We start from the raw sequence: 14,412 nt of genomic DNA on the forward strand, positions 1-14,412 counted from the left end.
AACACAATAATCACCATAACCAATACAAAATAGAAGAAATTAAAAAACAAATGATAATATGAATATGGGAAGATTAATTAATTAATTAATTAATTAATTACCTTGTAATCACTATTAACTTTGGCAAGGCCAACCGTGGTAGAGTCCTTGATAGCTCCAACGGCCTGTCTGAAGCGTGTTCCCATTAATGGTTTCCTTTTTATGATTTTTGATGAAGAAGGAAATAGAGATGATCGATCCAAGAAGAAGAAACAAGGATGAGGAACGTGGGTGTGTATGTGATTTTATGTGAATTTTCTCTTTTAATTTCTTTTTGTTTGTTTGTTTGTTTTAATGTTCTATCTCTTGTGAGGGGTATTTTGGTACTTTTAAGTAGTTCTGGTGTCAACTAACTTGTCAATTTGACGAGAAAATTATGTTACATTGGACGAAACTTTCTGCATAATTCGTTGGTTGATTTCAAGAATAGAAAAAAAGTGAGTTCTTTTTGGTTTTTTTGTTCAAGTTATATTACCAAAATGACCACTATACTTTGGTGTTATACCTTGCTAGCAACTAAACTTTCATGATTGATGCCGAATCTATTGCTTATAGTAATGGATTTTTTAGTATAAATTTAAAAGGATAAATAAATAAATAACAAAAACAATATCGGTGGATTTTGATGTGAGTATTTTAGAGTATAAATAAAATTTAATTTTGATATACTTTCAGTATAAAATAATTTTATATATGCATTTAATTATGTAATATTACATAAAAAAATAATTATATAAAAAAATAATTATATTTTATATTAACTGTGTGAATGGTCATCTAAAAAAACAAATGTAATTACACGATTGTATAAAATATTGTTACACCGTCAGAATATAAAAAATAAACAAATTCCTAAAAATATTAGGTGTCTATATTTGTATTTAGTTTAGGAAAAATTCTTTATCTTAGTTTTCTTAGAAATAAATTTGCTTTTGAACTTTTTAACCATGCATGTATGATGATGTTACTGCAATGCCATGTTAATATTAAAAAATAAATAAAATAAAAGATAACATATATTCGTAAATATTCGTCTTTTTACGAGGATAATAAAATGTACACTCTCAACAAAAATAAATCAAGAAGAGATATTATTTTGAGAAAAGAATAAATAGGTCTCTGATTTTTTGTTCTGTAGACATTTTCGTTTTTGAAAATTGGAAAATACATTTAGGTCACTGACCTCTTAAAAAATCAAACATCTAAGATACTCTATTAAATAGGGTCTATTAAACTTAACGGAAAAATTTGACCTAACTCCCGTTGAACTGACCTGGCCGTTACCGTGTCTAATGTGGAAGTAGAGTTTTCAAAACGAGGACAAATTAGTCTCCCTCCTTCAAAACGACCCCGTTTGGTGAGTACCCCTTTCTTTAAAGATCTTTTGGTCCTGCGTCTGCTCCTCTCTACTGCTACTGTTTGTGTGCTACCCTATTCGCTGCTGCTACTCTAGTGCTCATGTGTTGTGCTGCTCGTCGGTGGAGGGGTTTTCCTCATATTCGTTAGGTTTTTGTTCTTGTTCTTCTTTTTCTTCTTTTTGTCGAAGCTTGCTTTCCCTCCTCCAATGGCAGATTTGGCACCAACACCGCCACAAGCGGTGGTCAAATTCAGTCCAATAGCATTACATAAGAAAAATTATCACTCTTACTTTCTATTTCCGATGCCATTGGCACAACAACAAAGTCAGAAGAACAATGGCCGCTCCCAACAAATGCTTCCTTGTCATCGGTACCCCTGTGAGTCATCATCATCTAATTCCTGATTCGACTTATCATTCAATTGCAGGGTGTTAAAAAAGGCATTCTCATAATCAGAGTCTTCGAGTCCCTCAAAACTTTCCATCTAAACTTTAAGCTCCAGGGCTTCTACACTCGTAACTTCCCAAATTCTTCTTCGTTTCTATGAATTCATGCCATGGTTATCAAAATCATGTAATTATTTCTTCTTTTTTGCAGATGAAGTTAGAAACTCATATGAAAATGTTGGTTTTGAAGTTGTCACTCTTGATAGTCGCATATGCCTATTTATCTCCACCACGATCTCAATACACCACCCACTTTTCTTCTTTTTGGGATGGTTCTTGAGAATATTCATTTTTCATTCTTCGAGATTATAAGACTAAAAATTTGTAATAATAAGGAGTATGAGCATAAGTGAGGGGATGGTTGTGAAAGTTGCAGCAGTGTATGATGACAGTGGGAAGAGACGAGCCTTTGAATTGGAGGGGCACTATTCAAAACGACATCATTTTGAAGAAGGAAAGACTAATTTATCCCATTTTAAAAATTCTCCTTCCACATAAGACACTGTAACGACTAGGTCAGTTCCATGGGAGTCAGGTCAGATTTTTCATTGAATTTAACGGACTCTATTAAATAAAAGGATCTCAATGTCTAATTTTTTTAAAAGTCAGGGATCTAAATATATTTTTTAATTTTCGAAAATAAAAATATCTGTAGAGCCAAAGATTAAAAACCTATTTATCTTTTTTTTTTTATTATTTTACACAAAAATAAAAAGCAAAAGAGAATTATCCTGCGTCACACGAGTATCTATTGACATTTTTAAGTTGAAAAATTTTAAAGTACTTATCTTATTATAAAATATGTTATGCTAACCTTATGTGCCAAGATATTAGAGTCACTGATATTAAAATTTTTTAAATAAAAAAATTAAATTAAATCACCAAAATAAAGCAACAATTAAATCATGTCTATTTCAAATATGATTTTTAAGTTTGTTATTATTACATGCATTAGTCTTAAAAAAAACTTCAATAACTTTTCAATATCTTAACACATAAAGTGAGCATGACATGTTATTTTATAAGAAAAATATGGGGAGCCAATGAAATATTTATACAATGCGCACAATGGAGGTTTAGGGAGTATTAGAGATATAACTATTAGTGTTACCTTTTTTCATCAGTGTAAGCTTCTGGGATGAGTAGTATCATGACATGATATTAGAGCTCTAGATTTAAAAGGTCAAGAATTCGATCCTTGGTAAACCCCAAAATCAGCTTAAGCTTTTGGGATGAGTGATTTTATGACATGAGATGTTTATTATCCTTAGTACTCGGATGGTTATTCTGAATATTAACTCTCTTTATACTTTAGATATGTAGAATCTGTAGCTCCCATTTCTGTTATACTCGTGCAATAGAAAAAAAAGGTGGCATCATTACATAAGGTAGAGTCTTGTTCTTCTCCTTTGATTGCATAAAAAGCTCTGCTTCTTCCCTCATAAGCATTTCCAGTGAATTACATTGAGATAATGGTTGATTTTTCTCCCACCCTACAAGACTACAAGTGGAAATGCCATGCAAAATGGCAACACAAACATAGAAGGTTTGTAACAGGAATAAGTGGACATGAAAATCAACTACATATTCACCTTTTTCAACTCTATCCAAGCTAAAGGTAGGAGTATTTTCCTTAGCTCCCTATAAAGTATGTACAAAATGAAAAAAAACCAGATATTTGTTAAAATGTAATTATGACAACATTGTAAATGAAGTAAGCCGTACATTTTCATGAATCATTAAATCAGTTAATTTTTCAATCATAGAGTGAGTGTCTGTTCGCTCTTTTTAATTTTTATCCTAATTTAGATGTGTTCTATTTTATAGTAGCAAAATGGTTGCTAAACATACAAGTAATAAGTTGGAACTAATTGCACTAAATTTGAGGACCTTGAAACTTTGCACTGGTTTATGTTATGCAGTTAGTGAAGATCTTAATGACTAAAACATAATGATAGAAAAGGAAGGTCTTTTTTGTAATTACATCTTAATGGGATTTGATCAGTAAATGAGAAAACATATACAATAAAGTATGAAGTAGTTAAACTATAGAACTATTTACCTAAAGAAAAAGTTGCGGTGGTTGATAATACAACAGGTTTCTCATTTCCTCATCGTTTTTTCTTCTTCTTCGCATGGACGAATTCGAAGCATAGCTACCATGTGAGTGTAATGGCAACCCACCACCAAGACCTCCACTTCCGTTTCATCATGGCGCCGAAATTGATTTTCTCCTCCCTCAAGAGCTGTTGGATCTGCAACAACACTCAAGTAATGCATCATGTTCATGGAAAGATGGAAATTAAGGTTTATTTAATTGAGATTCAGGGACTAAATTGATACATTTTACTAAATATACCTCATCAGCAACACACACAGCATGCCAGGTGTAATTCATATTGCCACTTCACGTTTCAGGTCAGCAGATTGTTAACGATAGCGTGAGAAAGTTAACGAAAGGACGAACGTGATTTAAAAAAAATCATTCAGGAACGAAAATGGAGATTGTATGATCTTTCAAGGACGATTTTGAGTATTAACCCAATTTTTGTGATTCTCCTAGAATTGAGAGAAAAATGAGGTAGAAAACTGGGTCATATTATTGGATCTGGGCCACATATTTCTGGAGTTATATATTCAACAAACCCACCCATGTGAGCAAAACCGGCAAACATAGTTATCAAGTTCGGTTCGACTTGGTCAGTTTGACCAAAAATTCGGTTATCCAATCATTTGGTCGAGTCGAACCACTCGTTGTACCAATCATGCATCAAGCCCGTTGAAATTCGGATGGACCCAGTCGATTTTTATTAAAATGGCGACTCGACCGGTTTATTTGACCCGGACAGGGTCATGTTTTTTTTCAATGAACCGTTCCATCCCCCATCCCCTCGCCTTTTCCTTTCTAAAGCCCTAAGATAGTGTTTGGTTGATGTATATGTCTCAATAAGACATGGATACGGTGACACATATCTACTGTTTGATTTGGTGAGACACAGATTTTCGTAGGACACGGCAGGAGACGAGACAATAAATTTGTGTACTTCTAATTTGGTGAGACACTGAGACAACTTGTGAGACACTGATTTTTTACTCTTTTATCCTTATTGGATTTTTAAAATTTGTCTTTTTATCTTTCTAAACCTTTCTTTTTCTCTTCCTCTTTTAGATTTTACAATCAAATTTATCTTTTTATTTTTTTCAAAAAAAATTGTATATTTAATTTTTTTATTTAAATTTTAATTAATCTTTTAATAAATTCACACAGTACACAAATATAAATATTTTATGTTCATATCTTTAATATTTATATCTTTGTGTTTATGTCTCGTGATGTACATCAATCAAACTGAGTCTAATTAGTAATTACTGAAGATCACCCCGAGCCCCCAACGCTATCTCCTCTCTCAGACTCTCTTTCTCAGTTTCTCGTCACTCTCTCCCACGAGCTCAAGCTCTCGTCAGCTCGTCTCATCTCCGGTCTCTCACCTCTCGTCTCCGGTCTGTCAAGCTCTCCTTCCCTGCGCTCGCTTCGCCGGCGGCAGAAGCAGACGAAACTGCATCTGGTCCCTCGGGTGGTGGTGGTCGTCGTTTTCTTGCTTCTCACGGTTTCTGTCTCGCACCTGGTCTCGATCTCTCCCTTCCCTGCGCTCTTCGTCGCCGGTAGCAGAGGCAACAGATCCCGGTGGGCTGGTCTTCGTTGTCCTCTTCTTGCTTCGAGCCTTGCCGTCAGCTTCTCCCTCGCCATCAGCTTCTCCTTCGCCGTCATCTTTCTTCGCGCAACCCGATTTGGTGAGTTCCCCCTGTTCTTTCTGTTTCAATTTTGTTGCTGCATCACTGCACTTTTATTTTGTTGCTGAAAGTTGAATGTGTTGATGAAGTTTGTTACTGATTATCATGAACCTTGAATTTGTTGTTGACTTGCCAAAATAATCACTTAACTTAAGTTTGTTTGTTGCCGAAAATATTACTGAGTTTATTGAACCTTGAATTTGGTGCATATTTTTGTTGTTGTAAATCTGTAAATCATGTTGAATTTGTTATTTATTATCTATCACTGGAGATTGAATCTATTGTCGCCTTGCTGAAATAATCACTTATCTAAATTTTTTTTTTTTGTTGTAAATCTGTGAATCATCTCTTGAGATAAATCTTTTGTCGCTAAAAATTATTATAGTTGAATTTGTTGTTGAAAATGAGGTTCATGCTCTCTGCAATTGTTCAGTTAAATTGTTGTCCCATACTTTCTATTTGTATTATTATGAATTATTTTATCAAGAATAGTACAGAATGATAGCACAAAAGAATAGTATTATCAAGAATCAGCATTTTATTCTCAATCTCCCCCAACTTTCTAGGGTTTTTGAGGATACCAAATGGCGCTGAGGAAGTTCGTCAACGAGATAAGGGGTTTGAAGGTGAAGGAGCTTCCCAACTACATCAAGCCCAAGTTATCTCTCGATTACATCAAGAACTCCTTTAACCGTGGCTTGGATAACTACTACACCAAGTACATCGAAACCAGTTCTCCTGATCCACTCTACCATGTTTGCTTCGGCGGCATGGTTTTGTCCTACCTCGTTAATCTTCCCGAGGAGCGCCGTCACTACGAGCACCTTGAGCACGAGCGCCTCGCTAAGGCACACGGTTCCGCCGCCGCCCACCATTGATCTCCAATCGGTACTTTTTAATCTTTTTTCTTGGTTTTAGGGTTTGTGGTGTAGATAGATCTAGAATTCGGTTGGTTGTTGGTAATTTTAGGGTTGATTGTGTTAGGTGCTTTATATGTGGGTAGAAATGGGGATAATTTCCGTGGGTGAGATGTATTTGTAGAATTAACTACAAGCCTTAGGGTTTGATTTTGGTAAAGTGTGATTGAAGAGGATTCTTACTGTGCTAGTCAATGCCAGACTTGGATAGATTAGTGGAAGTGTTTGACCTTTTCTATCAGCAAGCATCTCAAGAGTCAAAGATGCAGTGGTGGATTGGATTTTGATGTAGTGAAATTTACATTGATACCGTTGCTGCAATTGTGTATGAGAATAGAGTTATACTTAGTTTTGATATGATGGTGCATTTTGACTTTTGGAGGCCATGTCTTTCTATTAGAATTTATTATGTTTCATGTGTTTGTGGACTTATAAATAGTTGTTCTAAACAATTGATATTATTTTATTCCTGCAGATGATTGGTTGAGCTATAATTGTACCAAAATACACAATTTGTGATATTTTCCTAGCACACGTTTTTAGTTTTAGCTGCTGTATGACTCTTCCTCCTCTGTGTTTGAAATTATGGGCATGTTGTTTAGGGTTCGGAATTTACATATTAACTATGATGCTGTTTAATAACATTGTTTGCCGTTTCTTTCCAATAAAGGGTGCAGCACTTTTAGTTATCCAACTCACAAATCACCGGTTCTCTTAGATCCTTCTGTTTGCTCCAAAATTTTCAGATTTAGAAGTTTTTATTGGGTATAGACAATGACATGACAATGAAATCGGTGGGGGGCTGAAATGCGTTATTTTTCAAATATTTACTATAGTGTGGGATAAATGATAAAAACTGATTGTGTATCAGAACTTCATAGTGTAGCAGAGCCCTCGCTGTGTCCAAAGTTCAAAACGTTCTGTTTGCGCAGATGATTATGTTTTGAATCTCAATAGTTTCATGACGTGTTTATTTTTTATCTTTTTATTTTTTTGATGTGGTTGTTGATATATGACAATTGATTTCTGCATTTGCAGGTTCCTGGTTGTTGAGTTGGAGATGGTCGGCTTGCATAATCATTTTGTTTGAAAATCTGAAAAATCAAGGCTTAACAATGCTGTTGCCTTCAATGTATTTCAGCGCTTAGATGGTTAAATAAGTTTTATTTGATACAATACAGGGTTTCCTTGCATTTAAAATGTTAACTGAATCTGCAAAAGGTGGACATATTTCTTGTTTCCCTTGCGTTTAAAGTGACAATGGAATTTGTGGAAGGTGAACATATTTCTTGGTCTCTTCCTAGGCTGAGTCCTCTTCACGTGATTTTTTTTTTCTAAACCAAAAATAATGATTGGAATAGGGGCATGAGAATCCAACAAAGGATTAGTTAAATGTGATTCATACGTTGAACAAATTCATTCAGCGACAATATGGTAAAAATATTGAATTTGATAGTGTGAAAATTGGACAAATATAGGTATAGGGTGTAATGGGTTGATGAAGCATGCTTATAATATTAATAAATGGTCCATATAATTTAGACACCAAAGGAAATGGCCCATATAATTTAAAATCAATCTAATACTATTGGTTAATTAATCCATCATTACATTTATGTTAATATGCTGCAAATATTTTCACCAGGAACAGTTTATGTTAATATGCTGCAAATATTTTCACCGGGATGCAACAATGACACTTTGATTTGAATAGTTGTCTGAGAGTAAGAAGTAGGACAAATTGTGATTGATGATTTTTTCTAGAGGCACTGATAAATTTGCAGTGAAGTGTAAACTAGGATGTTGTCAAACCTTGAATTGTTCTCGGAACATTAAGCTTGTGAAGACTTAAGGATTTAGTATCATGTTATGCTATTGGATACTAGTTTGAATTTGTAATAACTCTGACATGAGTGAGTTTTGTTCAGCATCAAGTCGAAGGAGGAGAGCTGCCTTTGAGTTTGTTGTGTAAGACCTCGAAGGGTTCCAGTTTACAAAATGTGGAAGAAGATGAGATTTTGCAGAAATCAATGGCCTCTAAATTGCAATGGTTCATTCACCGAATAATGGTAACGGTGTTATCGATAGACAGAAAGTGAAGTCATCTGGCAGTATTTGGAAAAAAAGGCAACCGGAAATATCTCCTGCTAAGACAGCAGAAAATGGCAACAAGGTACTTACCTATTATCACAAATCTCACATTCTGTATGCATTTTGGTGCTTTGGAAGTAACTTTCTGCACAAACAAACTCTGGCAAAGCAATAAACTGAGTGCATAATAAGATGAAAGTAAAGATTTTGTTGAAAATCAAATCTGAAATTCTATCCAATCCATGTAGTATGTTAAAAGTAAGATCAAATTCAATCCAAATTTTTGCAGTTCTAATCGGTTTAATGGTTTTAATTGAATTGGATTGGATTGGATTACCCCTTACAAGCATAGATGCCTTGATGATGTTGGCTTGAAGAAGGACCATAATTCGAAAATTTTCACATTATCTTTTCAGGACTTGGAAGAAGAGAGTGATGATGTTGGCTTGAAGAAGCTGTTACAAGAAAAGAAAAGAAAGATGGAATTTGTGTTTGGAGGAGACTCTAAGGCAGCAGAGTTGGAATTTGAAAGACTTAGCAAAGTGAAGGCTAAACTAGATAGCATGAAGGTTAAATTAATTGACGTTCAAAACCACAGAGCAAAGGGTGCAAAGGAACCATGTGTTATATTTGTGCCCATAGCTAAGTTAAGGGGAAAAGGTTGAATAATTAAGAGATTTTTTAGTACCATTTCATTTTATTTTATTTATTTTTTTTAACAGAAGGTTATATAATATATAGTGTTTTTTGTTGTATAATGAAAGTGAAGCAAACCTAACAGGTGAGCCACTAGGAATAGTTTAGATTCAAGCTTCATTGTCATAATGTACCCCAAAGAAAATGAAAGAAGTGAGGCAAACCTGTTGAAGTTGGATTTGCTTATACATATTAATAATTTAACGTTAGCAATTGCTCATTGTAAAAAAAAAAAAAATTTTAAACATGCTTATATTACTCCTATCAGCTAACCAAGTTATAGGTTTAATTGTTGGATATCAAATACCAATCATTTCAAAATGACTGTTTTGATTGTCCTAGGAACAAGAACTCTCATATTTGGAAGAGCCTTTGCAAGGCTTAAAAAATATTGAAAGATGAATTTGCTTGGTGTATTGAGAATTTGAACCAAAATTTTTTCTAGCTAGAAGAGAGAAGAGCAATTATCTTATGAGATAGATTATGTTTCACATTTTTTATTCAAACTAGGATATCTGGTCAGTTGATATGTGGCATTTGGAGACTCTTTATTTCCCTGCATCTCAAAATTTGAAAGATAACATTCTTTTTTATAATCTAGATGTGCAAACGGGGTCCGAAAGCGGGTTGGCATTGGTTTGGGGTTACATCCAAAGTCTATGACTCACGCAATGGTTACTTGTGGTTGTGTAAGTAGCTTTTTAGTTAGGAGGAGTGGGGAATTGGCTTTGGCTTTGACGCCAGCTTATTCTAGAAAAACACAAGTTTTTGACTTGGTTGTGTCTTAGTGAGACTCTTCCTACTATAAATTTTCGCTTCAGAAGAGGAATTTTATTATCGGATAGGTGCCCAAGATGCCTTTCTAGTCAGTTTTATATTGTATTCGAAATTGTCCGATAGCTTAGTTTGTATCACAGGTTGGATATTTCTTGTCAACATTTGGATTTAAAGAACTAGTTCTTGTATCATAGCAGAAAGAATCCGTTTAGGTTCTTTTCAGAACTTTGGCAGATATGGCAAGTAAGGAATAATGACATCTTTAATCCTCATGAGACTTGGCCTCCGAAAAAAGTGATTTGTCTGACTTTAGCAAAGGAGTTTAGAAGTGTTTTCGAATTACAACATATGTTCCTCCTTTCTATTCTAAGTGATTTTTTGAATCTTCCATCTGTAGGTACTTTTAAGATTAATTGTGATACTAGTTATTTTGGCTCCGGTGATAATATTGGTTTTGCTTGCATTATGAGAGATTGTAACGAGTGTTGACAAAGAAGATGTTTAAGAATGATTAAGAGTAATAGTAAGGAAAATTATTTGCTAGCTTGGAATGCGGGTCAATAAGATGTTATTTAGAAGACGGATTGTGAAGAGGCATTTAATTTTGCTACTAATCATCAAGATAGTTTTGGGTTTATTGATCCGTTGGTGCTCAAAATAAAAGATATTATGCATTGGATTTGATGTGTTGAGTTTAGTTTGATTATGAGAGATGCAAATATGGTGGCGGACACTATGACAAAGATGGTGATGGAGTTATAACTCCATCAAGTAGAACTTTTTCTCTCCTTGTGACGAATTTGAAAATAGTCTTAAGTAGAACCGTCTCTCTATTTAAGTAGTTCTTGACTTTTGTTTTCTTTCTTATTTTTTGTTTAGCTTATTAAGTTACACAAAAAATGTTTCTATTAAGAATTTTAAGGTCAAATTATATAGAATTCTTTTTGTTTATCTAACACTATGGAAACCTCAAAAATGAATCCACAAGCACACACTTCACTTTTTTATCATTAAAAATATGAAATAGAATAAAACTAGAAAAAATAAAATATAAATTTCCTTAATTTTTTAAGTGTACAAAAATGGGGAAAAAAATTCTCAAATATCAGAAGATAAGCTCTCGAACTCTTTTCGTAGATAGAAAAAATGGAATTGAGCTTTTTAAGGTGAAATTCAAACCCCAAACAATTGTTTAAGCGGACAACATAATCACTCGACCAATTTAAATTGATTTTATTACAAGAATTTAATTAAAAATTTTAAACTCCAAACCATAGTTTTGAAAATCGGTTTGACTAAGTTAATCGAAAACTAATTTTTCAGTAAATTCAATGACATAAGAAATCACTTAACAAAAAACCAAAGAAAAAATCGGTTGAATTAGCAGTTAACTGTTAAATAAACTGTATGAGTCGAACCAGTTTTTTTAAGATTTTCGGCTCAGAGTTAAAACCCTAAAAGCGATGTCGTTTGAAGTTTTTTTTAAAAAAAGAAGAAACAGTTCCTCTCAAACAATCTCACTCTAAACCATAGTTATCGAATCCGGTTCGGCCGATTCGACCAGAAATTCGGTCACCCAATTATCTGGTCGGGCCGAACCACTCGTTGTACCGATCATGCATCAAACTCGCTGAACCCCAGGTTGACCCGGCCGGTTTTCGTCAAAGTGGCGACTCGACCGGTTTATTTGACCCGGACAGGGTCATGGTTTTTTTTTTTTCAATGAAGCGTTCCATCGCCCCTCCCCCTTTTTTCCCCTTTCCCTCTCTGAAGCCGTAGTTGCTACAGATCACCCGCAGCCCCCAACGCTATCTCCTCTCTCAGACTCTCTTTCTCAGTTTCTCGTCACTCTCTCCCACGATCTCAAGCTCTCGTCAGCTTGTCTCATCTCCGGTCTCTCACCTCTCGTCTCCGGTCTGTCAAGCTCTCGTCAGCTCAAGCTCTCCCTTCCCTGTGCTCGCTTAGCCGGCGGCAGAAGCAGACGGAACCGCATCTGGTCCCTCGGGTGGTGGTTGTCGTCGTCTTCTTGCTTCTCACGGTCTCTGTCTCGCACCTGGTCTCGATCTCTGCCTTCCCTGCGCTCTTCGTCGCCGGTAACAAAATTTTTGTCGTCTTCTTGCTTCGAGCCTTGCCGTCAGCTTCTCCCTCGCCATCAGCTTCTCCTTGGTCGTCAGCTTTCTTTGCGCAACCTGATTTGGTGAGTTCCCCCTATTCTTTCTGTTTCAATTTTGTTGCTGCATCCCTGCACTTTGATTTTGTTGCTGAAAGTAATTTGTTGTTGAAAGTTGAATTTGTTGCTGAAATTTGTTGCGGATTATCATGAACCTTGAATTTGTTGTTGACTTGCCAAAATAATCACTTAGCCGATAATCATTACTGAGTTTATTGAACCTTGAATTTGGTGCTGTTTTGCTGAATAATCACTTAGTTAAATATTTTTGTTGTTGTAAATCTGTAAATCATGTTGAATTTGTTACCTATTATCTATCACTGGATATTGAATCTATTGTTGCCTTGCTGAAATAATCACTTATCTAAATTTTTTGTTGTTGTAAATCTGTAAATCATCTCGAGATAAATCTTTTGTAGCTAAAAATTATTATAGTTGAATTTGTTGTTGAAAATGAAGTTCATGCTCTCTGCAATTGTTCAGTTAAATTATTGTCCCATACTTTCTGTTTGTATTATTATGAATTAATTATTTTTTGTATCGATTTGTGAAAGATACACAAATGTAGATATAGATGCAAATCAAAATGAAGGAAATGTTGGTCAGGCTTCAAATTTGCTTTATGAAGATATAGATACCGACTTTTAGATCACCTCTTAAATTTGATTTACTGATTGTTATCTTTTGTTTTTTCTTGTTCTTTAAATTGAGAAAGTATTTTGTACTATTGACTAGTTTATTATTATTTTTTGCATCATTTGTTATGTCTTAGAATTGATATTTGATTGTTAGTAATATATTTATGAAGACATACATTTTAAGTTTTAATTTTTCATTTTAATTTTATTTTTATAATTTTAGATTTTTTATTTAATTATGACCGGGTCAACCGGGTGAATTAGCAACCCACCGGTTGAACCAGTAATCCGGTGATCCGGTCGTATGACCGGGTCAATTACCGGTTCAGTTTTGATAACTATGCCTAAACGCACTCACGTCACTCTCTGAAATCATTTTCTTCCTCTCCCAGCTATCTGCCAGCTGTGCTCTCCTCCTACCCAGCCGCCGCATTCCCCTTCTCCGCCGTCGTCTCCTTCACTTCGCCTGCAAAAGCTTGTCCGTTTTCGCTTTCCTCGCTCTCGCCTTCATTGCCGTCGCAATCGTCGCCTTCCAGCCACTTGGCAGACGTTGTCGTCGCTGTCTCCCTCCCGTTGAATCCTCCCTCTCAGAAGCCTTGCAATCGCCGACATCGCCTCTCAGATTGCAGTTCGAAAAGGTTCAAATTGAGTATCAATTGAATTCAGCATAATTGGCAAAATCATGTTTTTTTTTTCTTTTAAATTGTAAAGCGCATTTTGTAGAAAAGGGTGCTACTTATGTTTTAATATGATTCATTTAGAGTATGGTTTGTTTCTCCAGAGCAACTAGTGTTACAGAGATTTTATTGTTGTTCAACCACAAAGGGGAAGATAAAAGAATGAACCTTGGTTCTATTTTGTCCCTTTGTGATGCACTGAGAATTGAGCTAGGTTTGAATTGGTTTTGTTGTCATAGGTTATTATCCTCTTTTGGGCAAGTTTTGTGGATTTGTGATTCCTAGTTCGCTGAGTGCCATTGATCATTGGTCGCCGGAGGTGAAGGTATGCTGTTGTTGTAACTGCAACTGAAACATGAAGTTGGGTTTTAGACTTGTAGTTTCTTCTTTGAGGTTGTACTAATTTTTTATGAGAACTGTTTAGAAGGTTTGAATGTTAAAATAGAAGTTGGTCAATCATTGGTAAATTTCTTTCCCTTATTCGATTTTCAGGGGCAGGGGATGGTTTGTTTTGGACATCTTGGAAAAAATGTTTGAGATTGGTTCATATGCGGATGTGATTCTTGATGCTTGTTGCCAGAATATTGGAGAAGCTAATTAGAAATTTCTTGTGTAAGTTTGTGTTTTCAAATGTTTGCTGATTACTTTAATTAGAATTTTTTTGTGATTCTGAATTTTTGTTGCTGATGTGATGATTTTCTGGGTAAGTTTGTGTTTGTTATTTATGTGCGTTTTGATTTTTTTTTTTTTAGTTATAAACTTTGATGTTTGAATTTGTTTGTGATTTTTAATAATAAATTATGGACTAATT

General features: G+C 34.8%; 3 protein-coding genes across 10 annotated transcripts in view; all 3 read left to right on the plus strand.

Moving 5' to 3' along the window:
* Nucleotides 5,173-9,552, plus strand: LOC107639166. 3 transcript variants are annotated; one of them, XM_016342608.2, is made up of 3 exons: nt 5,173-5,635; nt 6,202-6,523; nt 7,591-7,847. In XM_016342608.2, exon 2 carries the CDS (start codon nt 6,220-6,222, stop codon nt 6,511-6,513), a length of 294 nt encoding a protein of 97 aa, XP_016198094.1. In that variant the 5' UTR covers nt 5,173-5,635; nt 6,202-6,219; the 3' UTR covers nt 6,514-6,523; nt 7,591-7,847. The 3 variants fall into 3 exon arrangements, with proteins under 3 accessions (XP_016198094.1, XP_020976726.1, XP_020976725.1); XM_021121067.1 differs by lacking the exon at nt 7,591-7,847 and adding an exon at nt 7,028-7,519; XM_021121066.1 differs by lacking the exon at nt 5,173-5,635 and adding an exon at nt 9,060-9,552 and having other exon boundaries at nt 6,256-6,523; nt 7,591-8,725.
* LOC107639164 (U3 small nucleolar ribonucleoprotein protein IMP4) overlaps nt 11,864-14,412 on the plus strand; it is a 24,717-nt gene continuing 22,168 nt past the window's right edge. The window contains exon 1 of the mRNA XM_021121059.1: nt 11,864-12,074. The gene's annotated coding sequence lies outside the window, so the exon portion shown is untranslated. The remainder of the gene's footprint in view (nt 12,075-14,412) is intronic.
* Nucleotides 12,073-14,412, plus strand: part of LOC107639165 (tRNase Z TRZ1) — a 10,943-nt gene continuing 8,603 nt past the window's right edge. For 2 of the 6 annotated variants that reach the window (XM_016342602.2, XM_021121063.1), the window contains exons 1-4: nt 12,073-12,313; nt 13,317-13,562; nt 13,841-13,926; nt 14,094-14,213. The gene's annotated coding sequence lies outside the window, so the exon portion shown is untranslated. Of the gene's footprint in view, nt 12,314-13,316; nt 13,563-13,685; nt 13,927-14,093; nt 14,214-14,412 lie in introns of those variants that run through there. The other 4 variants (XM_016342603.2, XM_021121062.1, XM_016342605.2 and 1 more) reach the window with 4 other exon arrangements.

Source organism: Arachis ipaensis, chromosome B04, assembly GCF_000816755.2.
Source record: "Arachis ipaensis cultivar K30076 chromosome B04, Araip1.1, whole genome shotgun sequence".
NCBI classification, from domain to species: domain Eukaryota; kingdom Viridiplantae; phylum Streptophyta; class Magnoliopsida; order Fabales; family Fabaceae; genus Arachis; species Arachis ipaensis.

Excerpts from the sequence above, each read along its gene's own strand:
- LOC107639166 (XM_021121066.1), top strand. The coding sequence starts at position 8,600 with ATGGTTCATTCACCGAATAATGGTAACGGTGTTATCGATAGACAGAAA. Across the intron at positions 8,726-9,059 it reads CAGCAGAAAATGGCAACAAG|GACTTGGAAGAAGAGAGTGA; the intron begins GTACTTACCTAT and ends TTATCTTTTCAG.